Consider the following 13,061-nt stretch of genomic DNA (forward strand, 5'->3'; position numbering starts at 1 on the left):
TATTTCAAGGTGGGGAGGATGTAACATCACGTAAATTTCGGGCCAAAAATGTAAATTTCCAAAGTTAAGGGACCAATTCTGCCAATTTCCAAACTTCTGGGGCTAAAATAAAAAATCTTTTATAAACTAAAGGTTTATAAAAGATTATTTTATAACTAAAGGTTTTAAAGTAAAAGCAATAATGAACTAAAGGTTCATCGAGATGATAAGACTAAAGGTCTTAAGCCGGATCGTGTATCCGACTAATGAATGTTATATTCGTACCATAGGTGCGAGATAGCGAAGAAAGACTAACGGACGGTGTTGGAAGCCGATCCCATTGTAAGGTGAATACACCCCACTTTTACAAACTTGTTTTCAAACAAACAAACGTGTTATGTGTAAAACTTTACAGGAGGCTACGTGTCTCTAAAAACATTATAAATAAGAGTATAAGCCAGCCCTCAGACTATGGTATACGTTTGTCTGGATCCTTACATATGTGGAATGCGGTGGGCACATCGCACCACGCTTGGTCACGACCTCCAGCCACGATGGGCCGGACCTAAGTTACGTCCGAGTGGGGAATGGCCATGTGTATATTTATGGTACCTAAGTTATGTCATAAACGCTGCGGTGTTTCGCTGAGGTGACCTAGTGCTGAGACTCGAGTTTATGATGATTGTTTTAACTTGATTATTCCTAAGCCAAGATGGGCCGAGACTTACGTGGTCTCGAGGGGTAATTAAGTAAAGAAAATATTTTTGCGTCAGCATATTCACCAGCATTCGTTGCTGACGTATTTTATTTACATTTTGCAGGTAATCACGAATAGAGCTTGCAAGACGAAGAAGCTCAAGAATCCGATGGCTCGGATAATTTTGTGTAAATATAAAATATGGTGGTTTTGTAAAACATATAAACAAGTAAACTTAAAACGAGACTTTCGTCTCGTCTTTTGTATTGTAAATATTTTAATAACGATCCCTTGTTTTATAAAGTCTTCCGCTAAAACCCGCAACTCTGATTTATTTACAAATATGGTACCAACTATGGTTCACACTCCTAGGCCTAGAATGGGGGTGTGACATCTTCTAACTAATTTCTTCACTAAGTCTTCACCAACCTGCATTAAATTTCTACGATAACCTGCATATGCGTATAAAATAGAATATTTGCCAACAACACATGTTGAGTGAGTAAAACACCAGTTTAAGACACAACAATAATAATATATAGTATATAAAGAAAGATGCAAACTGTTCCTGTGAGAATAAACAGTTAAACCATATCACATAAACAATCAATCAATCAATAAAGAAAGAAAACCATAAAGAAAGGGCTCAACCAATCCATATAAATGGACATTGGTTACCAAGCAAGGACTAAACCGTTACCATAAAAATGGACATCGGTTGCCGAAGTAAGCATACAACGTTCACATAAAGCAAGTAAGCAAGTAGCAAGTTAAGCATAAACTGATATACACACAAGGATTAACAGTTGCGGTTTTGAATACTAGATAATAGTTAAATATATAAGATACGTACATGTCCCCAAAACGGTTTAAAAATAAGTAAAAAGGGGAGTGATTACTCACCTTGGCAATTAAGCAAGAGATAAACGAATGTGGTAAGAATGATAGCAAACAAGAGTCACGCTCTTCGGAAATTACCGACGAGAGATCCTAATAAAGATTAATTGAGGAAATAAACATGGATTGATAACGAAGATAAATTAGATATAGGTTAGAGATTTGATGATCGAGTGTGATTTTACTAAAGCTATTTATTACTTTAACTTATTAACTTTATTATCCAAGTTTTATCGTAAATAATAAATAATAGATAATAAATGATAATGTTTATATAAAATATAATATTTTATAAATACTTGAACTCTATTTTTAATACGTGAATTAACGTGATATTATATATATACATACATATATTTAAAAATCTTTTTAAATATTAAAACCTTTAACAATTTTATTATTATAATATACATATATATATATATATATATATATATATATATATATATATGATTTTAACTAAGATTCGAAAACGTGAACGGTAGATATGTCGCTTTTAAACAAATACCAATCAATTACTATATTTTTAATATTATTAATATAATTGATGTTATTAATTATATTAGTACTTAAAGTTATCAAAAAATCCAACAAAAAATAAGGCTGCCGGGACTGAACCCGCGCAGCATGGACCGCTGTATTCTACCCACGCACACCCAGCCAATCAGATGTTAAGAAACATAAGCGAAATATTAAATCCACACAGCCCCTTTGACCTAGAACAAGAACAAACCCTAGAAAATCTAATCCACAAATCCGTTAAATGTTTATCCGATTTATGTTAGGGTTAATGTTAATTGATCATTGACGAAAACAAATCATGTATCAATTTACCTGAGAGATCGATATGTATGGGTTAATCCGAGGTACAGTAGCCGGCCAGAATGTGGTCAAGAACGCGATGCAGAGGTGACCAAAATCCAATTCGTTTAGGGGGTTTAAGTCGAGGGATGTATTATATGGTTCATACGAGTTTAATTGCTTTCTCTTGATCTATTAGTGGTCTTTTGATATCTTGGTATGAACGGTTTTTCGCTAATCAAGTAAACGAGATCAAACGGATTGTATATTCCAAATTAGATTGTCGGTGTAGTTCTAATTACGCGTAAAAGCGATCTTGTGATATCAATTCCAAGTTATTACAAAGATTAAGGTACAAGAAAAGTATTCAGGTCACGGGTTTGAATACGGGTTTGGGTTTAGGATCCGGGTTTGGGTTAAAAAGATGTGATATAATAATAATACAAATTTACAGAAAGGTCGTTTAGGGGTGAAAGAAAAGTAGGTTAAAGTTTAGGTGAGGGTTAAAACTGTATATAGTTCAAAGTTATTACATATATTAAATAAATATAAATATGGTAAACCAATATTAATAAAATAATAAATATTCGAATGACGCGATATTTTTGTTGATAAAATTTCCCGAACGCCGGAATGGATTGGGTAACAAATATAAAATATAAGATTAAAAGTTCGAGTTGTTACAGCGTTGGACCTAAATTTGTCGAATCATTGTCCTTTGATACTTAATTAGTCTGAAGGAGCAGGGCTACAAATTTTGAGTGTGTGATTCACTGTTCCAGTCATATATAATTTAGTTTGTATTGTTGGTTTTTAAATCAAGATAATAAGATTTAAGGATAAATTATGATCTATGAAAAACTCATTAGCTTACCGACAAGGGTAAATAAAACTTAAATGACCTAGTTAGCTCCTCAATAAACTTATACTCGCGAAAATGTATGACTATAAAAAGTCATTGTTGTTTTATGGCGTAAGTCGTAACCACTATGTTATATAGTTACAAGCATACACATGGCCAGTACAAACAATTTTGAAGGTCTGAATCAAATTGAGATTTTATGATTTGTTCATGATAATTGTGAATAAAAATAAATGTTTTTATTTTATGTCCCTTTCATGATAATTAAATGGTTTCACTTATGACTTGTAATTTAACAACACATATGTTTACCGCTAAGAGTATGTTTGAGATTGCGTTTGAAAAATGTTTATTGGTTTTTTCAAAAAGCCATTTTGAAAAGCCAGGATTTGAGGTTTTTGAAAAACTGTTTTTTAACACTTTCAAAAAGTTAAAATTTTCAAACACATTTTAACTTATTAACTTTTTGAAAACACCAATAAATCAATAAGCATTTTTCGAACTCAATTCCGAACATGCTCTAAACCAACACATAGTTTTAAAATTCAGCCCAAAGAAGCAATCCAGTAGCCGAATATCAACATCCAATTCGGGTTCAAGTTTATTTTTTTTTGAACGGCGAATTTCATTAAAACCACAAGCAAGGCGCTAGGAACCCAACAACAACAAAAAAAATTACAAGGAAAAATTACACCAATCTTTCCAAAGCAAATTTTTAAAAGAAGATCGATTATTGATCCAAAGGAAACCTAACGATTTTATGTCCGCCACCGTTTTTGAGACGCTCGCCAAAGTGCCTTGGAAAATGACCTCGTTCCTTGTCTTCCAAATACACCAACAAGCCGTAAGAATGATCCCGTATAACACCTTATTTTTCTTCCGATCCAAGTTTCTATACTCATGAATATTAAGCAAGTCTCTGACCGAGAAAGCAAAAATAGGGGGGATGTGGCACCAGTTACTAACGAATTGCCAAACTAACGTGGCAAAGTAACATGAGGTGAGAAGATGGTCACTAGACTCGTCGTAATCCCCACATAGACAACACTCCACCGAATTCACTTGAATATTTCTTTTTGAGAGCGTCGTACGAGTCGCGAGCCTATCCATTTCCGCCTTCCAAGCATGAATATTGATTTTTAACGAAACCCAACTATTCCACTTCATTATAAATGGGACAGATGGGTTAGATATCTTGAATAGAACATGCTTCATTGCAGCCACCGAGAATATGCCTGATGAATCTTTTTGCCAAACCCAACGATCTGGTGTACTGCTTAACGTGACTGTCTGGAGGATGTTTAAACATGCCAAGAGCTCAAGCTTCTCCAACTGATTCATATTCGATCGTTTCCATCTCCACTTCCAGTTTAAGTTTCCATCAACCACCTTACAACAAGAACGAACTAAACAAGCTTTATCTTTTGCGTTCATGAACAGATTTGGAAATGTCTCTTTTAAAGGAGATTGAGAGATCCAAGGATCAACCCAGAATCTTATTTGGTCCCCCATCCCCAATACTCCTTTAATAAGGCTGGCCAAATTGAGACCAGAGAAAGCAAGATGATTTTCCATGTTGGCAATTGATTTCCAAATACCCGTCAGGTTGTTTGAGTTAGGCAAAATAGGCCAAGATCTATTGGAATAATGTAAGGACATGATCACTCGTCTCCATAAGGCACACGGTTCAGTTTTGAACCTCCACCACCACTTTGTGAGAAGGGCGATATTAGCGTCTCTAAGAGGTGTTAGCCCCAAACCACCTGCCTCTTTTGGAGTAGTAACCCGATTCCAACTAACCCAACAAATTTTTTTTAATCTTCGTTCCCTCCCCAAAAGAAATTTCTTCTTTTCGCTTCTAACTGCTCAATTACACCAATTGGGGCTTTGAAGATAGAAAGGAAATAAGTAGGAAGGGTTTCCATCACCGCTTTAAGAAGGGTTAATCTTCCCCCAACTGATAAAACAGAAGCCTTCCAAAGGGATAGTTTTTTATCAAAAGCTTCAAGAATCGGATTCCAGTTTCGAATACGGTTCATATTAGCCCCAATAAGGAGACCGAGATACGAACATGGGAGAGCACCGGTTTTACACCCTATCAAGTTGGCCAAAGATGAGACTTCGTTTGAATTGACCTTGATGCCCAATAAATTAGATTTTGAGTAATTAATTTGGAGACCAGATACTAAATGAAAACTCCTTAACAATCGAGCCATGTTCAACACATTATCCTTGGACCATTCCCCCATAAGGATGGCATCGTCGGCATAAAGAAGATGCGAAACGGTGGGGCCGTTGTTAGGTAAAGAGACTCCGCGAAAAATCCCCAAATCATTAGCCTTCTTAATCATACACGAGAAAGCTTCCATCCCGATTATAAATAGTAATGGCGAAAGAGGATCCCCTTGCCTTACCCCTCTTTGAAATTGAAATTCAAAGGATGGCGAGCCGTTAACGAGAACCGAGGACCTCGACGAGGATAGAACACTTTTAATCCAACTCTGCCACTTAGATGGGAAATTCATTTGATCTTGAATAGAGTCTAAAAACGACCAATTTATATGATCAAAGGCTTTTTAGAAATCTATTTTAAAAAGCAAGAGTTTGAAATTTGTCTTTTTAGCCCAAGAAATGAGTTCATTGACAATAAACGGCCCATCAATGATATTCCTCCCCTTTAAGAAGCCCGATTGGGAGTCTGATATAATCAAGCCCAGAACCGATTTCAGCCTATTGGCAAGAACCACGGATATCACTTTGCTGATACAACCAATAAGATTAATAGGCCTGAAGTCATTAAAACCGGACGGATCAGTAACTTTGGGGAAAAGCGAAATAAACGAGGAACTGCAGCCTTGAGAAATAGTTTCGAATTCATGGAAATGAAAAAGCATTCTTGTGAAGTTAGTCCCAAGAAACTCCCAAAAACGTTTAATGAAACGGAAATTAAAACCGTCCGGGCCTGGCGCCCGATCATCGCCACATTCCCAAACCGCATTTTTAATTTCTGCAACAGAGAACGGACTAATAAGAGCATTTGCCTCTTGATCAGAGAGTCTATTGATACCATAGCATCTTAAAGAAGGTCTAGATGTCAAAGCCTCTTTAAACCATTTGCTGAAAATTTGCACGCTTCTCGTTTGATTAGTTTTGGGTTATTACTCCAAGCTCCATTAATGACCATGCCATGAATCCTATTTTTGGCTTCTTTACTTTTAATAATGCCGTGAAAGAAAGACGAATTATCGTCCCCATAGGAGGCCCATTTGACACGCGACATTTGTTTTAGATCTTTTGATTTGGAGTCTGATAGCTCAGAAAGACCCACTTTACATTCAGCGTGGATCCACAATTCTTCTTCTAGTAAGTCTCTATTTTCCATGATACCATCTATGTATTGTAACTCAGAAGTGAAATTATTAAATACCTCAGCCTCCTTCTCTTTAGTAACTGTCCACCATCTTTTCAAATGAGCCTTGATGTGTTTTAACTTATTTGCAAGATACAAATCTGGAGACCCGAAGAATGAGAACGAATCTGAAGCGTTTTTAACAATTTCTTCGAAACCAGGCCTATCTAACCACGAATTAAAAACTCGGAATGGAAGTGGGCCATAATCAATCGGGTCCGTGGCCAAAATGATAGGTGAGTGATCAGAAAGGAAACGAGGTAGAGCGGTAAGGCAGGCATCAGACCAAAGCTCAATTAAATTATGGCAAATTAGAAAGCGGTCTATTTTGCTTAGTTTGACATTTGAACCTTTCCCTTTGCAAAACGTGAATCGTCTGCCCTTCATAGCAAACTCAGAGAGACCGGCAGAATAAATGAAGTCGTTGAAATGTCCAGATTCGACTGGGTTAAATATCGAGTTTCTCCTATCCTCGGGCATTCTAACCGCATTGAAATCCCCAAACATAATCCAAACACCTGGATTTGACATCTTAAGCAACCGAATTTCCTCCCAAAGCAACTGTTTAGCTCTAAGACATTGAGGAGCATACACATTAAGAATATGGAGGATCGAGTCTTGACCTTTTAGGAAACCGGACACTAGAAGAAAATTCCGATTTTTCACAACCTTCGACATCAAGAATATATTTGGATCCCACATACTGAGAATCCCTCCCGACCTGCCTGAGGCCTCCACCACGGCTGAATCGAACTTAAAATTTCCCCAAAACGACTGCAAATTTATCCCGGACATATCTGCGAACTGAGTTTCTTGGAGACCCATAAAACTAACTTTATGAACACGTTTCAAATTACGCACCCAAATTACACGTTTCAAATTGCTGAATCGGGTTCAAGTTTAATGACTTGTATAACCCGAAACCTCAATCGGGTAACTGCTTCAGTAACTAACTCATCCTTAGCTCTAACGTGGATCTCAAGGTTTGTTTTTTTTAATGTTCACCTTGTGTAGAAATTATTTGTAGAAAAAAGTGACCTTAATTTTTTGAGTTAACGTGGATTAGGAGAAATGGAGGAATATGAGTGCAATAATAAACGGGTTGGGATCTAGGGCGAAAGCTAGGTCAGAGTGCAGCAAGCTCCTAAGGCTAATAGTGACAATAATCCTTTGACACACACAATCATAGATCATAATGATATTAGGCCTCTTCCATCTTCTAGTGGCTCAAGATCCATGATAAGGTTACACCTTCGTAACACATACTAAATTTGTTCTTATTCAGTATAATTCGTGTACAGTTTTTTTTACTGAAAATTATAGTTACAGGTTGGACGATCTTATAATGGAGGCAATAAACAACTTGAAGGAGCCCGATGGCTCTAAGAAGACTAGGATCCACACATACATTGAGGTACTTGTGTTATATACTTATATTTATGTTCTCTCACCTATGATTTACAAACTAAATAAAAAGATAGTCGACCGTATAGGCTCGTAATATTTTGTCTCTCGTTTTGCAGGAACCGTATTGGGCGCCTCCAAATTTCAAGAGCCTTCTGTCTATGAAACTGAATTTTCTAACAAAAACTGGCGTACTCGATAAGATACAATGTTGGTGCATAGATGTCAGTAGTTCATATGTATAAAGTCTGTAATCGAGTCTGTAATATTGTTTATGTAATTGTTTGTTTAGAAGCGAAGTTGTTGACAAGTTCGCTTAGGCGAACTTGTTAACCAAGCGAAGTTGTTGACAAGTTCGCCTAGGCGAACTTGTTCAACGAGCGAAGTTATTGACAACTTCGCCTGAGGCGAAGTTGTCGTGTATTTAAGTAGTTTAACTGTTTACGGTTTAATGGTTAATCAGTTGGTCAGTTTGTGCTTTGGTTGATCGAGTTCAATTACGTGTGAGTCTATTGACGTGAGTCTGTAAGTAACACGGTTCGAGTTATCAATATAACGTGAGTTTTGTTCGTATCGTGTGTACGTGTGTTTGTGTGATTATATTCTACGTCCGTAACGATCTACACAGGGATTCCGCACCTGTGTATATCGGGATATCTCGTTTCAACCCGGTTATTAACCTCGAACCAATCAGTTTTGAAACCGATTCTCTTAACTTGTGTTTTTTACGTGTTAAACACTATAATGATCGTCAACATGTCCTTAAAACTTGTGTTTACGAGTGCTTAATCGTCTGAAACTAGCCGAATCATCAACTGCACGTTGTTCCATGAATCTCACTGTCGCCGATTCAGATTCAGGCGAAGTTAGGGTTTAGGCGAAGTTACCTGTAACTTCGCCTGGAGCTTAAGTTCGCCTGAGGCGAAGTTATCCGTAACTTCGCCCGAAGCTTAAGTTCGCCTGAGGCGAAGTTATCCGTAACTTCGCCCAGAACTTAAATTCGCCTGAGGCGATGTTGTGATGAGGCGAAGTTAAATTTAACTTCGCCTAAGATCAATTTTACTTGGTATTATTTAGACGAACTTAAAGCTGAAGCGAAGTTGTTCCCAACTTCGCCTCAACTTTAACTTCGCCTATACAGAGTTTATCACAACTTCGCTCATGGTAACAAAGCGAACTTGTGCTATGTCTTTGTGTCGTTCTAACTTGGTTAGTTTGTTGCAGATATGGCTGCGATAGCGGGTGCTGGTGGTGCAGGAGGCGATGATGGTGACAATTAGAGACAGTTTTTCCCGGGTCACAATATGTACATCACTCTTGACCCGGAGGCGAGCGGTGTGGACGACTACCGCGAGATTATCACGTTCCTCCTGCGCTCGAGGATTTTTCACGCGATTACCAACACGCTGCCGATATCTCTGCCGAACATCGAAGGCTTCTGGCAGACGGTAGAATATGATTGCCGTGTTGAGCCCCCGGTGATGAGAGCAACGGTGAACAATCAAGTAGTTCAGTTCAATTCTGAACAGATCCGGGTGGCGCTACGATTTGGAGAAGAGACACGAGACGATCCAACTGAGTTCGTAGCTCCTTTTCGTGATGGAGCGTTTCTTCGAATGGGCTACTCTGGTCCATTAGGAGATACCCAAAGGAGGAAGGGTTTCCTTCTAGACCAGTGGCGCTTCCTCATGCACGTCATGATCGTGTGCATGTCGGGGAGGAAGGCGGGCACAGATGGCATGGGTGCGACCATGCAGTCTGCTATGACTGCACTGACCTATAACAAGCGTTATAGTTTCAGCCAAATGGTCTTTTACGAGATAGACAGACAAAGAAGGGCGATGTCTCGGGAGCGGTTCATCATGTACCCACGCTTTTTACAGATGATATTGAACCATGTGGCTCCGGCTCTACCTCAGAGACGCCCGATTAGATACGTCGAATCAGTGAGCAAACGTATCTTTGCTCAGTGCCGCACGTCAAGTGCGAGGAGCAATCCTGAACGTCGTCCCAGGCATACTCCTCTATTTGGGTTTTTAATCAACCCAGAGTATGTTCCTGCTGGCGGGGACGAGTTCAGAGATCCTCAACCACGACAGGCAAGAGCAACTCAAGCTGTTCCTGCTCCTGCTGTGCCTGTTGTGTCTACTGCAGAGGATATAGACCTTGACGCTGTTTTTGGAGGTCAAGGCTATTTTGATATGGATCATGTGGAAGAGGTGCAAGTCTCAGCTGCACAGGGTTCGGGTGTGAGTATGACTAGAGCAGCTACGTCGATGGCTGACTCCGATTTAGATGAGATTATGAATGAGGGGAGACGGCTGATGGTGTCTCGAGAAAGAACGATTGGGAAGAGGAAGAGAACAGAGGATGATGAAGAGTCGGAAGAAGAAGAGGACATTCATAAGCTGATTAGAAGATCAAGACGGGAGAGGACAGGTGCTGGCATGGGAGCTGGAGAGACTTCAAGGACTGTACGATTTGCTCCGGCCGCACTGTCTGGTTTGTCCATTGTTCCTTCTTCTGTACAGGTGACGAGTACAAGCGCTGCGGATGTTCCCGTGGTGGCTACATCAACCGCTGGCATTCCATCCACCACTATCATCCAGACGTCGACTCCGGAGATCGTGTCTCTACCGCCGCCAACGCTTACTCAAACGGTGGTAGCTGCTCGCTCTGTGGAGTCAACAGTCGTCACAGCTGCAGGGTTATCAGGTATGGTACCACCTGCGGTTACGCCTGCTTCTGGAGTCTCGCCTTCGCCAATGTCAGATTCAGAAAGAATAGCTTCACTAGAGCGGATCGTGGCAGAGCAGTCGAAGACTATTCAAAGCCTAGTGGAAGCAGATCAACTACAGGCATCCCTCCTGGTCGAGCATGGGAAAATCATAGATGCCTTGAAGGAGTTCTTGGCATCTCAGGGGGAGATGAGCTGTAAGGGCGACGAGCTCAGAACAAAGAAGAAAAATGACCGTGACGATGATCCCAATGCATCGAAAGATGCAGGTGGTGAGCTGCCAAGAACTTCTGAAGCTCTTGGTACTTCCACAGCTGAGGGGGAGATAGTAGAAGAAAACGTTGAACACGAGATCCCTGAGGTTGAGAAAGCCGATGTGAGTGCTGAGATGGATGAGACTGAGTGGGAGGAGCAGCCTAGGTGGAAGGAAGGCAGTGCTCATTGGTTTATCAAGACCAAGAAGCCTGCTGTTCCAGCCATGTTCAAGAAAAGCTATAACATTAAAGGCTATGCTGAGTCGAAGAAGGGTATCATCTGTTGGATTTATGATGAACAGATCAAGTTATTTGTGGTAAAGCGTTATGATGGCATTCAATACTTCAAGAGAATGTTGAGATCTTTCAACACGTTGCCAGAATGCGAGGTGAAGGATTTGGCCAGGTTGGGCCTAATAAACAGAAGTGACAACAATATGGCAAGAATGATTGAGAAGATTGTGTGGAAAGAAGGAATAAAAGAAAAGAAGTTTGAACTATTAAAGCCACAGAAGGGTAAGCTCGTGGAGGATACAGAGAGGGGATTGAGAGCAGATGGCAAGCCATGGATGGTGATGAAGTACAAACCGATCCGATGCATCAAGGAGGTTCCAATGAAGACTATGCCTCAAGATGTGTTGAAGAATCTAAAATGGTGGTATGTTGATTGCCAGACTGCAGAAGCCGTGATGGAAGACAAAGATGAACAAGAAGTGCTGAGGGTGTATGACCCGATGCATCTTGTTAACTTATCGAAAGCTGATTTGCAAGCGTTGAACGAAAAGAAGATATTCTACATTCCTGCTTGGAAGGATGAAGCAAGGAAATATCAGCGAGTAGTCACGGTGTGTGTGAGAGAAGGAGTGCACGCTTGAAGATACAGGATTACGAGACAAGAGCTGAAAGATCAAGATATGAAGCTACTGCCAAGGGGGAGTCTGTTGGTGCATAGATGTCAGTAGTTCATATGTATAAAGTCTGTAATCGAGTCTGTAATATTGTTTATGTAATTGTTTGTTTAGAAACGAAGTTGTTGACAAGTTCGCTTAGGCGAACTTGTTAACCAAGCGAAGTTGTTGACAAGTTCGCCTAGGCGAACTTGATCAACGAGCGAAGTTATTGACAACTTCGCCTGAGGCGAAGTTGTCGTGTATTTAAGTAGTTTAACTGTTTACGGTTTAATGGTTAATCAGTTGGTCAGTTTGTGCTTTGGTTGATCGAGTTCAGTTACGTGTGAGTCTATTGACGTGAGTCTGTAAGTAACACGGTTCGAGTTATCAATATAACGTGAGTTTTGTTCGTATCGTGTGTACGTGTGTTTGTGTGATTATATTCTACGTCCGTAACGATCTACACAGGGATTCCGCACCTGTGTATATCGGGATATCTCGTGTGATCCGTCCAGGGAACCTACATACAATTTGTGTCATCAAGTGTCACGTGTCATCACATGTTTCATTGGGGTTATTTGTACTGATTGTTGCAGACAAAACGCCAATATAGAATATTGTCGTCTGATGAGAATAAAATCCCGACCATGGTATGTATAGAGGGAATGCAGAAAGGTATTTCTAGAGGTCCTACGGTTGATAAGGATGAAACAATGTTCTTACAAAAAGTCAGCGTGATTTGAGGAGTATGACTCCAGAGGCAGTGGCTACAGCGGTGGCTCAGGCGGTAGCAGAGGCGGAATCCGCCATTGCAGCAGCAGAAGAAGCGGTAAGGGTGGCTGAGGCAGCTGAAGCTGATGCAGAAGCTATTAAAGCTTTTGCAGACGCTGCAATGAAGACACTGCAGGGAGAACCACTAAAAGGCTGGTAAAAATCATCAATTCCAGTACATAATTATTATTATTATCGGGTTCGGGTTAGTACGGCTCACTCGGGGGTTGGGTTGACTGGTTGACCCGCAAAGAATTTTGTTCATTTTGTATAAATATTGAATATACTCATTATAATTAGGAAAGTAATAGTGTTACCATAATAATTATAATAAAAGTCCATCAAAGTTAAAGGTTTAGG

The 13,061-nt window shown here is 39.7% G+C and overlaps 1 protein-coding gene and 1 pseudogene across 1 annotated transcript; one reads left to right on the forward strand and one right to left on the reverse strand.

Annotated features, from left to right (window-relative positions):
* Positions 1–6,330: 6,330 nt before the first annotated feature.
* LOC143536489 (uncharacterized) lies at positions 6,331–7,440 on the reverse strand. Its single transcript, XM_077030467.1, has one exon. The coding sequence runs from the start codon at positions 7,438–7,440 to the stop codon at positions 6,331–6,333; it is 1,110 nt and encodes a 369-aa protein (XP_076886582.1).
* Positions 7,441–7,482: 42 nt separating this feature from the next.
* LOC143536490 (telomere repeat-binding factor 1-like) lies at positions 7,483–12,861 on the forward strand (annotated as a pseudogene).
* The last annotated feature ends 200 nt before the right edge of the window (positions 12,862–13,061 follow it).

The sequence above is a fragment of the Bidens hawaiensis genome, unplaced genomic scaffold (assembly GCF_021521415.1).
Source record: "Bidens hawaiensis isolate Kalapana, Puna unplaced genomic scaffold, B.hawaiensis_p1.1 tig00010811_1, whole genome shotgun sequence".
Classification (NCBI taxonomy): Eukaryota; Viridiplantae; Streptophyta; class Magnoliopsida; order Asterales; family Asteraceae; genus Bidens; species Bidens hawaiensis.